The 19,140-nt window shown below is 44.6% G+C and overlaps 1 protein-coding gene across 1 annotated transcript in view; it reads left to right on the top strand.

The window, feature by feature from the left end:
* WNT2 (Wnt family member 2) overlaps positions 1-16,809 on the top strand; it is a 46,111-nt gene extending 29,302 nt beyond the window's left edge. Inside the window, exon 5 of the mRNA XM_005679153.3 lies at positions 15,739-16,809. Coding sequence (XP_005679210.1) covers positions 15,739-15,968 — 230 coding nt within the window. The 3' untranslated portion in view covers positions 15,969-16,809. The remainder of the gene's footprint in view (positions 1-15,738) is intronic.

The raw sequence follows: 19,140 nt of genomic DNA, 5'->3' as shown, positions 1-19,140 counted from the left end.
TTGGGCAGCTTCCCTTCGTCAGCACTTAGAAAAGCAATGGTGGTAAGAAGATTGAACGTGGTCAAGTCATAGATGTTTGGAATTGGCAGACTTTACTCTTGCTAGTTAGTGGCTTCTTCCTGTTCAAATCCACTCCTAATCTGACTGATGTGAGCTGGCTTGTTTTGTAATTTCAATTTGTGAAGTGGATAAAGTCTGTCAGTCTAGTCCACTGTTTTCCAAAGTGAGGACTTCTTCAGAGACCTGTTGGATCAGAATCTCAGGGTTTTTTTCATGAGATTCTGTATGCTTTTCACACTCAGGCACATCAAAGTTTGAAAAATCCATAGGGTTTCCCTGGTAGCTAAGATGGCAAAGAATCTGCCTGCAATGAGGGAGGCCCAGGTTTGATCCCTGAGTGGGGAAGATCCCCTGAAGAAGGGTATGGTTACCCGCCCTAGTATTCTGGCCTGGATTCCATGGACAGAGAAGCCTGGCTGGCTACAGTCCATAAAGTTGTTAAGAGTTGGACACAACTGAGCAACTAACACTGTCACTTCACTTCTCATGGAATCCACAATTCCCTGATTTTCTATAAGTATCAGGTACGAAGAAATCTTACCTGAGATATTTGTTGTTGTTGTTAAATATCTGATCTCTTACAAAGGAAAAAGAAGTTTTTCTATTTGAAAAGCTCTAAATAAATGTCACTCAAAAATATCCCTGCCTTGACTTACACAGTATGAGAGGGTGTTCTTTCACATTAAGGCAATTTTGGGGACCCTCTTTTACTGGGAAGAGCACTCTGAAATGATCTCATCCATCAAAGCTTCCCTTGGAATTAGCTTGACGGAGATCAAGTCAGCCCTTTAGTGAAGGCCTGGAACAATGATATCAGGACTAGTAGATTTTGGTGAGAATTACAGAAGGGTGAGTCAAGACCCTAGGGTATTCCTGGGTGCAGACAGACCCAAACCGCAGGTTGGAAAGGTAATGGGAACTTTGGGTGAACTCCTACTGAGAATCAGGCCTTGGACTGCAAGCCTTATGTGCATTTTCTTTAAATCTTCACAGCAGTTACCTCTATTTATAGAGAAGGAAACTGAGCCTCTGAAAAGTTAACTTGTCCAAGATTTTGTGGCCTGTAAGTGGTAAACAAAACAAAATAAATAAAATCAAAACAAAATTCTATACTTTTCTTACCTTACTTCCTGAAACTTGAGAGTAGCGACTGGGGGGCTGTGTAATAAAAAGGCAGCATGAGGACACAGAACATAATGGAATGAGGTGCCCGCAAAGCAGGGAGCTGGGAGGTGGGGAAACTTCAACTGCATTCAGCTTAGACTGCCTAGAAGCCCCATTCAGTTACAAGCCCTTTCAGATTTGGAGGGTGTTATGTCTTCAATTGCTCCTAAGAAATGATAAGCTTGAAAACCTGTAAAGGAAGATTTTCTTATGGCAACAATAATGACAAAAGACATTTTTTACCCCCCAGTCTTCCATTGAAGAAGCTGAGTGCTCTGATGTTCAACTATAAATACTTCCTAGAGATTCGGAGAGTAGGTACAGCTGTGTGATGCTGTGCATATGACATTTTGCAGGCCGAACTGGAGGCCAGATCTAGGAACTGGGCTTTCGGGGATGGGTGGTTGTGTGGTTATCTCCTCTGGTTATTGCCCCTGGCATCTGTAAATCAAAGAAGTCCTTAAGTTAGAGATAGGTGCATCTCTGGCTAAGGAATGCTGCTGTCTCTCCAGAGAAGGCCTGCACCTAATCACAGACCACTTGCACTGGTTATTCTGTAAAACCCTGACCTGGGCCAGAGGTCACCACGAGGTCTCCTCTCCTGCTGCAGAAAACAAGCAATCCTCCTGTCAAGTTCAGAAAGCAAATGGAGTTCACCAGTTGTTTAACTTGTTACTGAAAGCCTGAGACAGGTTTCCCTTGCTGTCTAGAAGCAGAACCTTCCTATAAAAACTTTCATAAGCCGAAATGGCCAAAAGCGAAGAAGTGATTACCTTAGGACACATCTTGCTAACAGATGCACAGAATCCATGGAGATAGAGCATGGACACTCACGAACTCAGTGCCAGGTGACGGCGCCTTGGTACTGAGATGCTGAGTGCAGGTCCTGGGGAAGGAGCTGGGTAGGGCTACTCCTGTTGCTCTGGGCGGGCGCTGCCTCTGTACCGGCTTGCTCCAAAAACAAAGGCTCAGTGCTACTTTCACTTTTCGCCTCTTTTGGTAAAGCAGAAATTCTCTTGGGATTTCTTCTGGTTAGCAAAAACCGGTACTGATGTAGAATTTCTGCAAAGTGAAATGCATAAAGTGAACTTCCTCAGAAATCAGAGGAGAGCTTTACCTGCCTAACAGCTGCAGACTGTGAATGATGTGAGCTCTCAGATATCGTGGTTCTTCCCACATAAATCACATTAGCAAACAACTCAATATCTATGGGAACACAACCTCAACCAAGGCTTACACAGACTGGTTGGTGTTCTAGACCTACCCCGTGGTGTGACTAGCTTGCAGAACCTCCGAACTCTGTGATTACGACCTGATTAAAAAAAAAACAAGAGAACACCATCTCAGCCAATAGCAGTGGGTGGGCCTTATTTTGATCCGAAATGTACAATTCCCACCAGGATATCTGAGGTTCCTCATCTCTTCATGGAACAAATATTTATTAAGGCCCTTCTATATGCCAGAAACTACGCTAAGCCCCAGGAATGCAAAAATGAGGTAGTCAGAATTGGTCTTTGCCCTCATGGCTTCATAGGCCTCCCGGTCCTTGTGGATGACCCAGGTGGGTGGCAGGCAGGGGACACAGGCTAGGTGCTAGGAAACCCTACCTGGGCCAAAATGTGATTTTCTTAGGTTTCAGTTCTCACTCCATTGCTCTATTATGAGGTCTTACCTTACATTTGTCACTTTGAAAATTAAAGAATAAGTTTTTTATCCCTTTCTATGTTAAGCTTTATTGTAGAAATTTCATGATATCTAAAAAAGTGCTAAGACAGCTAGAATAGGCAAGAATGATACGAAAATATATTGGTGAGGTTTTTAAGTTACCATTTTCACAGTAATTATTGATTATCTTATATAATTTATATCAATACTATTTGGTGGACCCTCAAATTCCTGGTGGCATATAATGCAGATAGCCTATCCCTCCTTCTTATAACACTATTTTCTTGACCTCTGTAACACTGCAGTCTCCTGATTTTCCTCCTGACCTGAAATTCGTCTTTCTCAGTTTCAGTCGTTAGTGTCTCCTTGTCTACTTCTAAACCTTGAAGATCTTCAGGGCCCAATCTAGTCTCTTCTCAGTGGTTCCTCTGCATTTTCTCTCTGGGTGGCCTCCTCCATTGATACGGTTCTAACTGCTCCTCAGACCTCATCTGTGTCCTCTCCTCTCTCCTCATTCTGTATTCAACCCCCTGCTTAACAGTTAGCTCCAGCATGCTCATGTTTTTATCAACCTACTTCTGTTAGAAATTGAGCTCTAGATTTGCCCCATTCCCAAACATGTCTTCCCCAGGTTTCCCCTTCTCAGAAAATGGCATGACTGCCCACTCCATCGGTCAAGCCATAAACCCACACATCCTTTGTTACACTGCTTTCTCACTTCCACATCTGGTCCATCAGCATGTCCTCTTAGAATGTACAAAGGATCTATCACAGAACGCCTTCTTCTTTCATTCCTAGAATGTGCCAGCAGTTTTGGTTTAAATATTTGTTCACTACCTGTCTGCCCCACTGGATTCTGACTCCATGATGGCAGGAACTATTAATACATCTGTCTGTTCACCACTGAATCCCTGGCACCTAGTACATAAACATGTGTTGAACTGAACTGAATGGCGAGTTATAAGCAACATAAAATATGTTCATCATTTTAGCTGGATACTTACGTTGGTGCAGTGTGCAGCTTAAAGATAATTTGGTTTCTTTTTTCAGCCTGTCTTCATTCATCACTGATTATAACACAGAGTCTATGAAAATTCCCATTTAAGCATAAGTGTTAAATGGAATTTTTCCTCATATTCAAGTGCATTAGTGGGGCATTTACAGAGCCTAAGATGCTTCTGGGTATCCATTTCCTTGGATGAGATAAAAGGTCTTAAATAAATGCAGCAGCAGACTCTATATGTTACTTTTAGCTGCCACCAAATACTCAGTTCTTTTACTCTTTGGGGGGCCTTTTTCATTTACTGTTATCAGTGGGATTACAGGCTAGTTCATCAGATTTCATTGCTAACATACCAAAATACCTTTTACAGCCAATGCTATTTTATAGTATAGACATGATCTGTAAATCTGCATTTCCTTTTAGAATACAAGCTTGCTAGAATTACTATACGTTTAGGATACATTAAAAAGTACCCTGATTTGACAGTGACTATTAGATTGAATTTGTGAAGTTTTTAAAAAAAATTTTTTTTATAAAAAAAAAAAGAAAATTTAATTTTCTTATTTCTAAGTCTTTGACATAACTACTAACAACAAAGAATTTATCAAATAGATATCCTTTACTTTTTTGGAAATAGAAAAAAATATTTCTAATTATTGTATTAATGTGTGATTATTTCTAATTACTATATTAATGTGTTACAAATAAAAGAATGTTAAAGTACTTTAAAATAATGTATCTGCATAATTCTTTTAAGCTTTCCCCATACAACTTATTTTGTGCTGCTATGGTAATCTTAAAATTTGCAAATTTCATATGCCTATGAATTTGCAAATTTCATATGATAAAGAGCCCTGCATTATAGATTAGGAGATGGATGCTGCCTATGATTATTTCTACTGATTACTAATTGGGTAGTCTTGGACAAATTCACTTCTCTGGGTCTCTTAAGATATGTATCTCACTTAGAAATTCCTAAGGTTCCTATGACTCAATCTTCGAATGAATGGGTTGTTAATTAATCTTACTCTAAGTTTGCAATAACAGAACCTGAATCTGATGCCGCAGAGTCTCCTGTCATTTTTAATTTCTATCATTTAAAAATGTGCCACATTTCTTGTATATGTTCTGTTTATATATCAAGTGAGATATTTCAAATAAAAACCAGGCTCTCAGCTCCTCTGTCCTCATCACAGTGCCCTTGGGTGAGCCCTTCCTGGAGAAGTATGCCTCTGTTTGGCAAGGGAAGGTTGATATTAATTTATAAGAAATTGATTTTAGTACTTAATAAATCAGGAAGAATGTGTTTACCACCTGAGTAATATGAAACCTAATACTGTCCTTAGGGAACAAGATGTATGAGAAATCAGCAAACATTTCAAAACAGTATATGAGCCCTAGAGCCTGATGTGCTAACATTACAGGACTTAGGAAGACGGTCCAGGTGGGCTTGGAGCGGACAGAGAGTGCTCGAGGAAAGGTGCTGAAGTAGGCCCTGAATCTTGAAGGGTGGGAAGACTTTCAGTCTAAAGGAGTTAGGGGAAAGTCCCATGCGGCAGGTGAGGGTAACTCTATGGTCTACATGTCTGTGACATCAGAAAGTCACCTCAGTAGGACAGTGAGGAGTCAGCTTGATGAGGGTGCGGGTGGAGGGTGATGGGAAATAAACATGGCTTAGGCTAGTCGGAGAAGGCAATGGCACCCCACTCCAGTACTCTTGCCTGGAGAATCCCATGGATGGAGGAGCCTGGTGGGCTTCAGTCCATGGGGTCACGAAGAGTCAGACATGACTGAGCGACTTCACTTTCACGCACTGGAGAAGGAAATGGCAACTCACTCTAGTGTTCTTGCCTGGAGAATCCCAAGGATGGGGGAGCCTGGTGGGCTGCTGTCTATGGGGTCGCACAGAGTCAGACACGACTGAAGCGACTTAGCAGCAGCAGCAGCAGGCTAGTTAGTGCCAGATAAAGAAAACCTTGAAGAGTGTGACTCAACAACTTTAATTCCAGGATGCTGCTGCTGCTGCTCATCAGCCTCTCCCCTGTCCCTGGGATTCTCCAGGCAAAACCACTGGAGTGGGTTGCCATTTCCTTCTCCAATGCAGGAAAGTGAAAAGTGAAAGTGAAGTCACTCAGTCGTGTCCGACTCTGCGACCCCATTGACTGCAGCCCACCAGGCTCCTCCATCCATGGGATTCTCCAGGCAAGAGTACTGGAGTGGGGTGCCATTGCCTTCTCCAATAGGATTCGCTAATTTAATGGGATGCTCTTTCCTGAGCCAGTCAAACCTTTCCTAGTGATTATGAGAATGCTGAATAAAATGCCTTGAGATAAGTGGAGAAACATTGTCCCGGCTGTAGCTTTACGATCCTTGATGCAAGGAAGGGGGAAGCCTTCCAAGCAGATAAATGTGCAGCCTCTAACATGTGCTCTTTAACATTCTTTTCTTCCCTCGATAAATCTGTGTTGTGAATGACAACATGTAAGTCAGCCAGAGGAGAAACAGCCTATTGGATGACGGGCTTAAGTGAATCTTGCTTTATGCCCTAATGGTCAACATATGGGCTTCTGTCAGCCTGGAGGGCAGGAATTTCCAGAGATACAGACCCATCCAGAGAGATAGAGAGCGCCCTTCCTCCAGGTCCCTGAGGTGTGGGTCTGGGAGCTATTAGCACAAGCCCCCCATCCTCCTCTGCTGTCAGGAAGATGCATGTCAGTGGAGACAGAAGTGTTTCTGCGCTGGGAACCCTGACTCCGTTATTAATTTTATAGCTCTGGGGATGGCATGCTTGATTCTGTAATGTTCCATCAGCCTTGTTCCACCGAAGGTATGTTACGTGGTCCCAAAGTTACACAATTTAGAAGCTCCAACTCTTTATCCTTTTCCCTCACAGGTTTGTGAGCTCTTGTGTGGGTCAGGATGAGGACAACACCTGTGGGAGGAGAAAGGTCGATCTGGCTGGAAGCTGCACCTTCCCATAGTTGCAGACAGCCTGGATCTCCCGGGCACTGACTCCAGGCAGATGGTCTGACTACGGCGTAGTGTAAAGATGATAGAAGGCTGGGTCTGCTGGGCCTAAGACTGCTCCACCCTGGGCAATGGGATCTGTACCCAGCAGGCCACACATCTGGGCATACTTCACAAACCTAAAGCAAAGGAAGTCAGGGAAAAGAGTTTCCTACTTGGCACTTCTGTTCAGTGAACTGAGTAAATCAAAGTGTAGTAAGAAATAATACTATAAAGCAATGTTAATAATATTCTAAATAAGCAATCAAATCTGAAGCATCTAAATATATGTTTATCCTTTTAGCATATCAATTCGGGAGGCTGATATTAGGCCATTACTCAAAAATATTTTTAAAATTTCTCTTCTGAAGGATTTTTAGAGCCAGCCACACAGGCTATTGTAGACATTGTATGATGCAAATATGTGACCAATTTGGCATTTGGAAATGGCACAGAGAATCTCAGAATGAAGTCTGAGAAGAGCTAGGTGAGTGATCAAGTGATGCCATTTCATTTTTAGTGAGATGCAAGCTGATGTGTGCTGCCTCGCACTCAGTCTCTTCAGTCACGTCTGACTGGAGTGCAGCCCGCCGGGCTCCTTTGTCTATGGGACTCTCCAGGAAAGAATACTGGAGTGGCTTGCCATGCCCTCCTCCAGGGGGTCTTCTGGACCCCGAGACTGAACCTGTGTCTCCTGCACTGCAGGTGATTCTTTGCCATTGACCCACTGGGGAAGCCCAGTTGATGATGATACAGGCTTTTCTAAACTAGAGAATTCAGTGTAGAGACGCTCCTCCCAGAGTCTCAGTCACATCCGAGATGTACATTAGAACCTCCTTGAGGGCACACATGTTTTAGAGATGTATACCCTGCTATTACAAAGTAATCAGTCTGTCTAGTTCCTCAGAAAGGAGATAGGAATTAAACAGGAATATTATAAAGGAAGAGTGCAGTATAAGCTATAAGCACCATGCTAACCAGCCTTGTCTACTTTCTTACATAACTTCACATGTCTTAATTGTCAATGACATATCATGTGCTGGAGAAAAAGTTCCCCTCCAAAACAGCTGCATGTCAGGACCTTTGCAAGTTCTTCAGTTGATAAAATAATGAAGGGAAAGAGCAGAAATAGGTAGAAGCACTGATCACAGACTGTTACACATGAGCCAGCTTTCTGGGGCCTATTTCCTATTTTCTGGTGGAACATGAGGCCCAATCACAAGGTCAAGACCTCCATCTCTGGGCTCGGATATGCCTTCTCCAAATTCTGACCCTGCCACCTGCTTGCCGTGTGATCACTTAACCTCCCTGACCTTCTCTTTGCTCAATTCCAAAACAGTGATGATAACAGTACCTACTTTATAAGTGCTTATGACTATTAAATGAGATAATGCAGGCAAAGGCTTATCACAGGGCCTGGCCTGTATAAGTTAAATATTGGCCCCAGTTTTATGAACAAAAAGAAGAGAAAGAGGATAAGAAAAAATGTAGAGGGGAAAAAAAAAAGAAAAGAAGAGGGGTAAAAGAGAGGAGAAAATACAGGATGGATGAACTTCAGCTCTATCTGGCTTTGAAAATGTAAAAACTGGCCCTTTTGGGCTTAAATCTGGTAGTGTAGCTGGTTTTATTTGTGGCCCAGGCAGGGGTCATCAGATCATGTAATGAGTGACTCATTATTTAATAAGTTGGTACATTATTTAGAATAAAAGATCTGAAATATATGTCCCAAATATTCAGCATTAAACAAGGAGTCAGATCATATAACTCAGTGACTCCTTTTCATACACATGAGCTCACTCTCTCCCCCCCACACACATGCACAAATGCATAGTCTTGATTCTTTTTAAAGATGATGGTGATGGTGTTGTTTTCTGTCTTGAAAGAGTAATGGGAGGTTCCGAAGACAACAGAGGCCTACTGCTGTCAATAATACTAAGTCCTTATTCTAATTTTGATCCAGGAAAACAATACCAACAAGTTTTATATAGTTTCTGCACTCTGGCAAATGCTGTCTTCAGGGTTTTGATGAAATAGCTCTGTTGTTCAGTTCAGTTCAGTTCAATTCAGTTGCTCAGTCATGTCCGACTCTTTGCGACCCCATGAATCGCAGCACGCCAGGCCTCCCTGTTCATCACCATCTCCCGGAGTTCACTCAGACTCACGTCCATCGAGTCAGTGATGCCATCCAGCCATCTCATCCTCTGTCATCCCCTTCTCCTCCTGCCCCCAATCCCTCCCAGCATCAAAGTCTTTTCCAATGAGTCAACTCTTCACATGAGGTGGCCAAAGTACTGGAGTTTCAGCTTTAGCATCATTCCTTCCAAAGAAATCCCAGGGCTGATCTCCTTCAGAATGGACTGGTTGGATCTCCTTGCAGCCCAAGGGACTCTCAAGAGTCTTCTCCAACACCACAGTTCAAAAGCATCAATTCTTTGGCTCTCAGCCTTCTTCACAGTCCAACTCTCACATCCATACATGACCACAGGAAAAACCATAGCCTTGACTAGATGGACCTTAGTCAGCAAAGTAATGTCTCTGCTTTTGAATAGGCTATCTAGGTTGATCATAACTTTTCTTCCAAGGAGTAAGCGTCTTTTAATTTCATGGCTGCAGTTGCCATCTGCAGTGATTTTGGAGGCCAAAAAAATAAAGTCTGACACTGTTTCCACTGTTTCCCCATCTGTTTCCCATGAAGTGATGGGACCGGATGCCATGATCTTCATTTTCTGAATGTTGAGCTTTAAGCCAACATTTTCACTCTCCTCTTTCACTTTCATCAAGAGGCTTTTTAGTTCCTCTTCACTTTCTGCCATAAGGGTGGTGTCATCTGCATATCTGAGGTTATTGATATTTCTCCTGGCAACCTTGATTCCAGCTTATGTTTCTTCTAGTCCAGCGTTTCTCATGATGTACTCTGCATAGAAGTTAAATAAACAGGGTGGCAATATACAGCCTTGACGTACTCCTTTTCCTATTTGGAACCAGTCTGTTGTTCCATGTCCAGTTCTAACTGTTGCTTCCTCACAGGTCAGGAAAGGTATTGCTGAGGCAGGTCAGGTGGTCTGGTATTGCGATCTCTCTCAGAATTTTCCACAGTTTATTGTGATCCACACAGTTAAAGGCTTTGGCATAGTCAAGGAAGCAGAAATAGACGTTTTTCTGGAACTCTCTTGCTTTCTCCGTGGCTCGGTCCCTCAGTCACGTCTGGCTTGGCAGCCCCACGCACGGACTGCAGCGCTCCAGGCTTCCCTATGCTTCACTATTTCCTGAAGTTTGCTCAGACTTATGTCCATTGAGTTGGTGATGTCCTCCAGTCATATCTTCTGCCCAAATTACAGCAAGTGTCAGAACTTCCCTTCCTCCCTATAGTCTGTCTTCAGATCTAATGAGATCTGAAGCCCAAAGCAGAGCCGGTTGGTAGTCTGTTGCTAGGCAGCCTCCGCCTTCCTCTCAGCCGGCCCGTCCTGGTGCTGCTCATCCCCCAGAAGGGCTGTGGCCACTGCAGGCTGCAACCTCACAGCGCTCTCACTTCAGCGACTCTCACCCCTCTGTTCAGAGTCTCAGTGCTCCAGCATTCTGTAGCTGAACACTGAACTGCTGAGACAACTCAGTGCCAGCGTCTCTGCCTCTTTTTCTGAAACCACCTCCGAGTTAAGCTCTTGCCAGTGGCCATCGCTCTGTCTGCTCCTCTCAGAGTTTGGACGATGTGGAGATTCCTTCACTGAGTAGCCATCTGTCCAGATAGGGTCTAGACCAGTCGCTGCATTTGGGGGACAAAACCCACCAGGGCCATTACTCAAGGCTGAGCTAGAACGCCAGCATAGACCTCCTTGCGCTCACAAGCCACCAGAGGACGACTGCCGCGTGTGATGTCAGTAAAAGGCCCACAGCCTGATTCAGGAAGGAGACATTTTGTCTCCCTGTCCTGGCCCCTGTGCCCCACAACCCCAAAGTGGGTAAAGAATTCGAACCGCATTTTAATGGGTTTATATTCTGATAACAGCATATCAGCAGAAGTGAGGAATGTTTATCAGTGTGCAGGGCTTATGAACAAAACACAAAAAAGGTAAAAATTCTGAGTCTCCTGTGGATGGCAGGTGAGAACACTTTTCACACCTGCTAGGGGTCTCATTCACACCCCGGGCTTCAGTTGCCATTCCGCAAAAGATGTCCTAATCCGTGTCTCCATCCTGACCTCTCTCCTGAGTCCCAAAGAGGATTTTCAGTGACCATTCCTACCTGGATGGCCCACATTCACAGCCAACTTGACATGCTGCAAACTAAGCGAGTTATCTTTCCTCAAAGCCTGCCCATCCCAGGTGTTCCCACCTCTGAGAATGTCCCCATGTAAACCCCAAGCACTGCTGTCAGAGGCCCGGAAGCACTGCTCAGTCGCATCCTCTCACCTGTTGGTCCAGTCAGCCCACACATCCTAAGATGCTCCTCCTCAGCGTCTCTCGAGTCTGTTAGCCTCTCCCATTCGCACCACCACTGTCTCTGTCCAAGCCACGTCGTGTCCTGCCCAGAGTTTCACTGGTTTCTAACTTGTCTGCTGGCCTTCACCCTGGCCCCCTGCAATCCAGTCACCCCAGTGATTCTTCTGAAATGCAAATCAGGTCACGTCACCCTTTTAGGGAGCACCCCCCTGCCCTTGGCTAACATGTAAACCCCTGAGCCTGAGACACAAGGTCTTTCCCAGGCAGCTTCTGCCCACCTGACCAGCTCATCTCCAGCCACTGCCCTGTTTAGCACTACCTTCTCAGCAAAGTGAACACTTCTCTGCTCCTCACACATTTCCACGTCTTTGCACATGTGTCAGCTGCTGCTTCCTCTGCCTCCTCTTCCCCCTTCTCTTCTTTTTCTCATACCACAAAGTGCATGTATCCCACATGTACAGCTCAGTGAATTCTCGAAGAAGCACCTCCGGGTATTAATAACATGCGCCCAGATCAGGAACTTGAAGAGAATAGTATTCTGGAAGTCTCCTCTGTGCCTCTTTTCACTGCTACCCACCAAAAGACAGCACTACCCTGACCTCTAATAGCATAGTTTTCCCCATTTTTGTACTTTATATAACGAACACCTACAGGCAGTGCATCAGATCTATCCTGCAACACAACAAACTCCCAGTCAACTTAATGGCCGGAAGTCGCCTTGAAGTTCCATCTCCAGCCTCATCTCTTCTTTTTCATTAGTGTTTTTCTTTTTCTAAATGTGCTCTTTGGCTGCACTGCGTCTTAGCTGTGCCACGTGGGCTCTTTAGCTGTGGCACACAAGCTCTTAGTTGCAGCATGTGGAATCTAGTTCCCAGGCCCCCTGCAAGGGAGCACAGAGCCTCAGCCGCTGGTGCCCCAGGGAAGTCCCGACCACATCACTCCTTTCACCTGTGCTCTTCCATTCGCTTCATCATCAAGCTTCTCCGTCACCACCTGGCCTCTCCTCCTGTTCATGCTTCAGTCCACTGCGTCCACCCATGTTGTCCCACTGAGGCAGCTCCCATTAAAGGGCACTAGTTACCTCCCTTATTGTTGAACCGAATGAACCGTTTCCAGTCTTTTCCTACCTGACACGTTATCACCCCCTACAACTCATCCTTTAATCCAGTGAGTCACCAGACCTAGTGATCCTTCCTCTTTAACACCTCATGCATTTGTCTTCTGCCTCCTCTCATTATCTCTTGCCTGGACTAATCCAAAGGACTCAAGATACCACCCTGCCCCAAGCCACTCTTCCAGATTTATCATTTTGACATATTTTTCTCTGAATAAAAATCTGGACTGGCTCACCGCCCACCATGGAATAAAGTCCTAATTGTAGCAAAGCAGGAAGAATCTCTGACCTGTTGCTCCAACCTCCCTTTCCGTGCTTGTTGCCTAACACGCAGCCTCTGCCCGGTCACGTTGAATCTACACAGTCTCCTGTGTACTTGACCTCCAAGTTTCTACTGGGAGGTTCTCTCCTGCCAGAAAGGCCCATCACCCCATTCTCCCTTCAATCTTCTATTCATCCTTCATGTCTTATATCTAATGCCACCTCCTCTACAAAACCATTAACAGCTCCTTTTCTGATCCTGTTTGCTACTATTAATATTAATAAATATCATTATGATAATATGTTTCATGCACTCTCCCTAGAACATAAACTCCTCAAAGCAGGCAGGATCTTTGTTTTGTTCATTGACACAGCTCAAGCTCCCAGAACTAGGCCTAGCACGTAGTAGGCACTTTTGTTAAATACTTGTTAAGTGAATGAATGAAGTAAAGTGTTAGTCACTCAGCTGTGTCTTACTCTTTGTGACCCCATGGACTGTAGCCTGCCAGGCTCCTCCTTGGATTCTCTGGGCAAGAATACTAGAATGGGTAGGCATTCCCTTTTCCAGGGGATCTTCCCAATCCAGGGATTGAACCCAAGTCTCCTGCATTGCAGGGAATTTCTTTACCATCTGAGCCCAAGTGAACGAATGGTTAACATTTATTGAGCACTTCTTATGCCAGGCACCTCCAGGCATAATCTCATTCCATCCTCACCACAGCCCCTGAGGAAGGAACTGTTTTTATTCCAATTTTGCATGGGAGGAAACTGAAGCTTAATGAGATTAGTAATTTATCTTACTTAATTTACCCAAGGTCACACAGTCATACATGGTAAAGCTAGGATTTGAACCCTGATCTGTCCAAGCCCTAAATAACCTCACTCTATTGTCTTTAGCTTTATGGTGCTATTTTCACAAAGCCCTGCCTTTGGCTATAGAAAGTCTTCAGCAAATGGAGCAGTTATCTTGAAGTAGTGGAAATACCTCTTTACATATTTATCTCTTCCTTGTATTATGAGTTTCCTGAGAATCAGAACTGAACAAAAATCCTAATTATTTTATTTCCTCATCATCACCACCAAAACCCCAAGTAGCCACACAATGTCTTACATATTTGCATTCACTAAACATTTACTGAATTAAATAAATGGGTATGTTATTAAGAGGCAGCATGTGGCAGTGAGTCCTTTCTGCACAGTAATTCTGAGTACTGTCCTGATGGTTGCCCCGAATCTGGCTGCTGTCTCTTCTAACCCTTTGCTTCTTCAGCATGATGTAGGCTCTGAGCCATCCCTGGCTGACCCACCCGCCACCCTGACCCCAGCCCTTTGCCATCCTTCCTGTCCTTATGAAATTCCCCTGCCTGTCTTCCTGCGGTCAGCGGCCTGATCACGCAGAGCAAGTCCTGCCCCTCCTACTCTTCTTCTTGACCCCATGCCCTGCTTGAACCTGGCTGCTTCTCTGGTCATTCTTGACAGGCAGGGCAACATGACATTTATGTAGATAATTGGAACACAGGGCGGAATGTGATAAACAGAGTCACGAGGCACTGGAGGAGTTATAAAGAGGGAGAAATTCCTAGTTAAATAATGGAGGAACAGAAAATGAAGTCACTGTCTTTTTCATCCTGATAAAAGTTTTTTTTTGTTTTTGTTTTTTTTAGTTTTTCAGTAAAGAGCTTAGCTTCTCTAGGTTTGTAGATTATTTAGGATTGTCAGTCACAAGTAATAGAAACTTGAGTGGCTTAAGCTAAAAGGGGAAATTCATTACAAGGATACAGGGTGTCTAGGAATCCAAAGGCTGGAATGCAGCCAGACCTCAGAGAGAAATGTCCAGAAAACAGTCCAGCATCTGGGCAGCATTCTCATCCCATGTCTCGTCCTCAGTGTCTCTGGACATCTGTCTCGTCTTGTCTCTGTGACGTCTTCTCATCCACAGACCACATCATGGTACACAGCTGCTAACAGCTACTGAGTTTATACTTGGAGTTGTACTGTCTCCATCAGAAGCACAAATCCTCAGGGAAATCTACCTGAGTGGCCCAGTTCAAGTCAGTGCCCACCCCTGGCCCAATCACCTGCTGCTAACAGAGAAGAGTCACATTGTTCACTATTGCTGCCAGGCGCCCTGCTCTGTGCACGAAGGATCACTATAAGCTGAGCAGGCTCTAAAAATGTCCACCACACTTGGTTCTGCTGTCTGATAACACTCTTGTAAAAGAATTCTGAGTGCTTCCCCAGGAAAAGAACAATTAAGAGGCTTCCTATCTTTGAGATTCTTGGAGAAACAAATACATAAATATGAACTGCCATGTAGCAAGCATCATCCTAAATAACTAAGACAATGTCCACTAGTCATTTCTAACAGGATTTTTATACCAGTTTTGTTTATCAAAGACCTAGAATCCTGTCTTCAATCAGGTGTCTCGCACACATCTCAATGGCCCACTAGACCAAAGCACAAAAAATAAACCAGGCTGAGCATGGCTCCCTCCTCAAGGCCTTACACAAATGGTGCCCACACATCCCCTTCAGCAAGCAGAGCTCTCTAATCTTTCCTATAAGCCAGTATAATCAGGTCCAGGGAGGCAGAATCTCCTCCCTTGCAAGAGGTCCATACCCTGACAGATTCCAAGATAACTTTGGCCAATGCTTCCTTAGTGCAGTTTAAGGTCAGGAGAGGGAGGATCAGGACAGGTCCTTCTTTCATTCTGACCTGGCCTTGGCCATTCAGTGACCCATCAGTCCAAGGCTGGGTAAGGGTAGGCAGAAAAGTTCATCCAGCTTACAGTGGGAGTGCTGGAGTCAGGACGCTCAGGACAGCCCCAGGGCTTCATGTCAGTCCTTCCTGGATGTGGCCCTCACTGCCACTGCCGCCGAGGCTGACACGTGCTGTGTGGTCCAGCCCTGGGCTATGGTGAGGTGGCATCAGGGCCCAGTCCTGGAGGATGATCTCGGAACCCTTCCTTCAGAAGCATGCTGTATTCCACCCATGCCAATTCAGTAACATGCCCTGACCTGTCTTCCAGGCTCCCTGGGTACAGCGGGCCGTGTGTGCAACCTGACCTCCCGGGGCATGGACAGCTGCGAAGTCATGTGCTGTGGCAGAGGCTACGACACCTCCCACATTACCCGGAAGACCAAGTGTGAGTGTAAGTTCCACTGGTGCTGTGCCGTGCGCTGCCAGGACTGCGTGGAGGCCCTGGACGTGCACACGTGCAAGGCCCCGAAGAGCCCCGACTGGGCGGCTCCGACATGACCCCAGCGGAGGCTGCCATCCATCTTCCCTCCCGCAAGGACTCCATTGGATCTGCAAGGACGCTGGGCCTTTGGGTTCTCTCTGGGAGATACTTCCTGAGGCACAGAAGCCCCTTCCCGCTCCCTGGGGCCACACGCTGCACACTAAGTCTGCCCTATTTTCTCTGACTTCTGGCATCCTGGGACATGTCTCTTCCTGGTCACAACAGGTTGTTAGAGGAGCAGAGGGGCCAGGTCACTGTTTCCACCCCCCTCAACATTTCCTCTTTTGCGAGCAGATGACCAGAGAGAAAAAGTGTCTCAAATGAGCTTCCTCTGTGTTTTTCAACAAATGTTCACAGTTAAGAAATTCTATACTTCTCTCTGGAGGGTACAGTAAAGAAAGCAGGATCAATCCCCACTGATTTAACTTTAATTCTTGAAAAGACCAAGCAAGGCTTTTGCCTGATGAAGTGATTTTCACAGCCTGCTACCTCTGGGGTAATCGGCAATTAGTTGGAGAAAAATGGCTTTCAATAAACTTCAGGTTTCAAATGCATGTATTTCAAGGCATTTGTTGCCATATTAAAATCTGATGTGACAAGGTGGGTCTGTTATCCGTTGGTACAGTTTGGAATCTGTGCAATAGCAAAAGCCTCAGAAAGTGACTGCTTTGCATTACTGTCCGCTCAATATAAAGAATCTTTTAGGGAATGAGATTTGAAGAGAATTAAAAAGGAGACTGATGATCTGGCAGTATTCTGTAACTACTGGGTGAAGATGGAGAAAAGTAGCTTCGAGAGTGGAAGGTTAGAAAACGTGTCTGTACAGATAAGGGGGAAAGTGGGGAATAAAATTCCTACTTGGTGTGATGCCTGTGGCCCATGGAATTTTGTAACTAAAATGGCTTTGAGAATGAACACTTTTGAAATGACAAGACCAGGGAACCAAAATGCTGACAGAGAGGTTTCCAAAGCAAAGTCACGCCCAGACAGCCTCTACCATAAGCAGATGCCTAAAAGTTGGCCACATACACAAGGGAGCATCAGCTAGTACTCATCTCCCTTCAAGCACACCGTTAAAGACCTGTCATGTTTAATTGTGTTATTTGATGCTTTATGACGACAAGATACCCTAACCTAAAGCAAATGACATGTAACTTTGCTTATGAAGTTGGTAACTCTAATGTATTATATTGCAAACAAATTGTAACTTGGAGACTAATAGTTAAGGGACCCCAGCTGTAATTATGGAAACATCAATAAGCAAATTGTGGCCGGCTTCTGCCCTAAACCCAAAATTGACATCCAGGGGAAATGGAGAGGCTGCCTGCCCTACTTAATGTATCAGATGAAAGAAAGGTGAAATGCATGAAGGTACTCCTTCTGCCCTGTCCGGTTAGGTTCTAGATCTAAATGTGATCTCTTCACACAGCTACGCTAACTAATAGGATGATTCCCTTTAGGCATCTTGTGTCAAATCCCTGATGCTGCTCATCCTTGGATATTTTGGCTTTCACGTTCTCGATCCTTGCTTTAGACAGGACATTTAGACCAAGACTTATAGATATCAACTTTATGGAGTGTTTTGTCATAATGATATTTGCCCCTTCAGTTTCAGTTCAGTCGCTTAGTCATGTCCAACTCTTTGCAACCCCATGAACCACAGCACGCCAGGCCTCCCTGTCCATCACCAACTCCCGGAGTCTACCCAAACTCATGTCCATTGAGTCAGTGATGACATCCAACCATCTCATCCTCTGTTGTCCCCTTCTCCTCCTGCCCTCAATCTTTCCCAGCATCAGGGTCTTTTCAAATAAGTCAGCTCTTTGCATGAGGGGGCCAAAGTACTGGAGTTTCAGCTTCAATATCAGTCCTTCCAAGGAACACCCAGGACTGATCTCCTTTAGAATGGACTGGTTGGATCTCCTTGCAGTCCAAGGGATTCTCAAGAGTCTTCTCCAACACCATACTTCAAAAGCATCAATTCTTCGGCACTCAGCTTTTTTATAGTCCAACTCTCACATCCATACATGACTACTGGAAAAACCATAGCCTTGACTAGATGGACCTGTGTTGACAAAGTAATGTCTCTGCTTTTTAATATGCTGTCTAGTAGTCATAACTTTCCTTCCAAGGAGTAAGCGTCTTTTAATTTCATGGCTGCAATCACCCTTCTCAAAAGTGACAGGATTCATCTCTTTGCCCTCACTGCCAAATTCTAAAAAAGAGTGAAGTCGCTCAGTTATGTCTGACACTTTGTGACCCCATAGACTGTAGCCTACCACACTCCTCTGTCCATGGGATTTTCCAGGCTAGAGTACTGGAATGGGTTGCCATTTCCTTCTGCAGAGGATCTTCCCAACCCAGGGATTGAACCTGGGTCTCCCACATTATAAGCAGATGCCTTACCATCTAATTTTTCCAAAGTGGCTATTCCTGCCTTTTATTCTGTGGGTTTAGCGGGAAGGAGTGGAGTGTCGTGGTGGCTGCTCTGGGTCCAGTGTGGGCCTGGGGGTCTCGTGAGAAGCCAAGCAGTGGGACTCAGTCTTGGTTACACTGATGCCTGAACCATCAGCACCTCTCTTCCTGCTGGATAAATTGTGAAGTCATAAATCTATGGATATAGTTAGACATGGAAAGGATTTTGGAGGGCATTTCAGTTCCCCTCAGCTTGTATCTGGAAAAACTGAGACCAAAGATGTGAAGGGATCTAGAGAAATACCAGTCATTACGCTGATGCTCCTACAAACAGAAACACACTCGAAGTCTTCAAGAAAGTTAGGCACTTTCTCTCTTCAATGAAACGAGTTTGTCTCTGAACTAACTTGGTAGATTCTAAGCAATTTTGACAACTTGAGGGGATGTTCATTGTTTGTTTATCCATGGCATGTTTAGATCTGACTTTCTTTTTAGGCTGAAATGTATCCTTCATGATAAGGAACAAGGGGACAAGGCATGTCCATGTTCCCTTGCTCATCAATTGCCTCTTGCTACATAAATTTTCCTAATTTGTAAGAGAGACTATGGCAGCCTTCTCAAGCAGCAGTAGATTAAGCCACTGTGGAGGGCAAAATAAGAGAGTGAAATATTTTTACCAGCTTTTACTTATGAAAAAGGAAATCTCCATTCTTTGGGGGAAATTCTCCAAATTTTTTTAAAAGGCGAAGTTAATTTCAAACTCATTTTTTCTAG

The sequence above is a fragment of the Capra hircus genome, chromosome 4 (assembly GCF_001704415.2).
Source record: "Capra hircus breed San Clemente chromosome 4, ASM170441v1, whole genome shotgun sequence".
NCBI classification, from domain to species: Eukaryota; Metazoa; Chordata; class Mammalia; order Artiodactyla; family Bovidae; genus Capra; species Capra hircus.
Note: the sequence above shows the minus strand (reverse complement) of the source record. Positions and strands in the feature narration are given on the sequence as shown.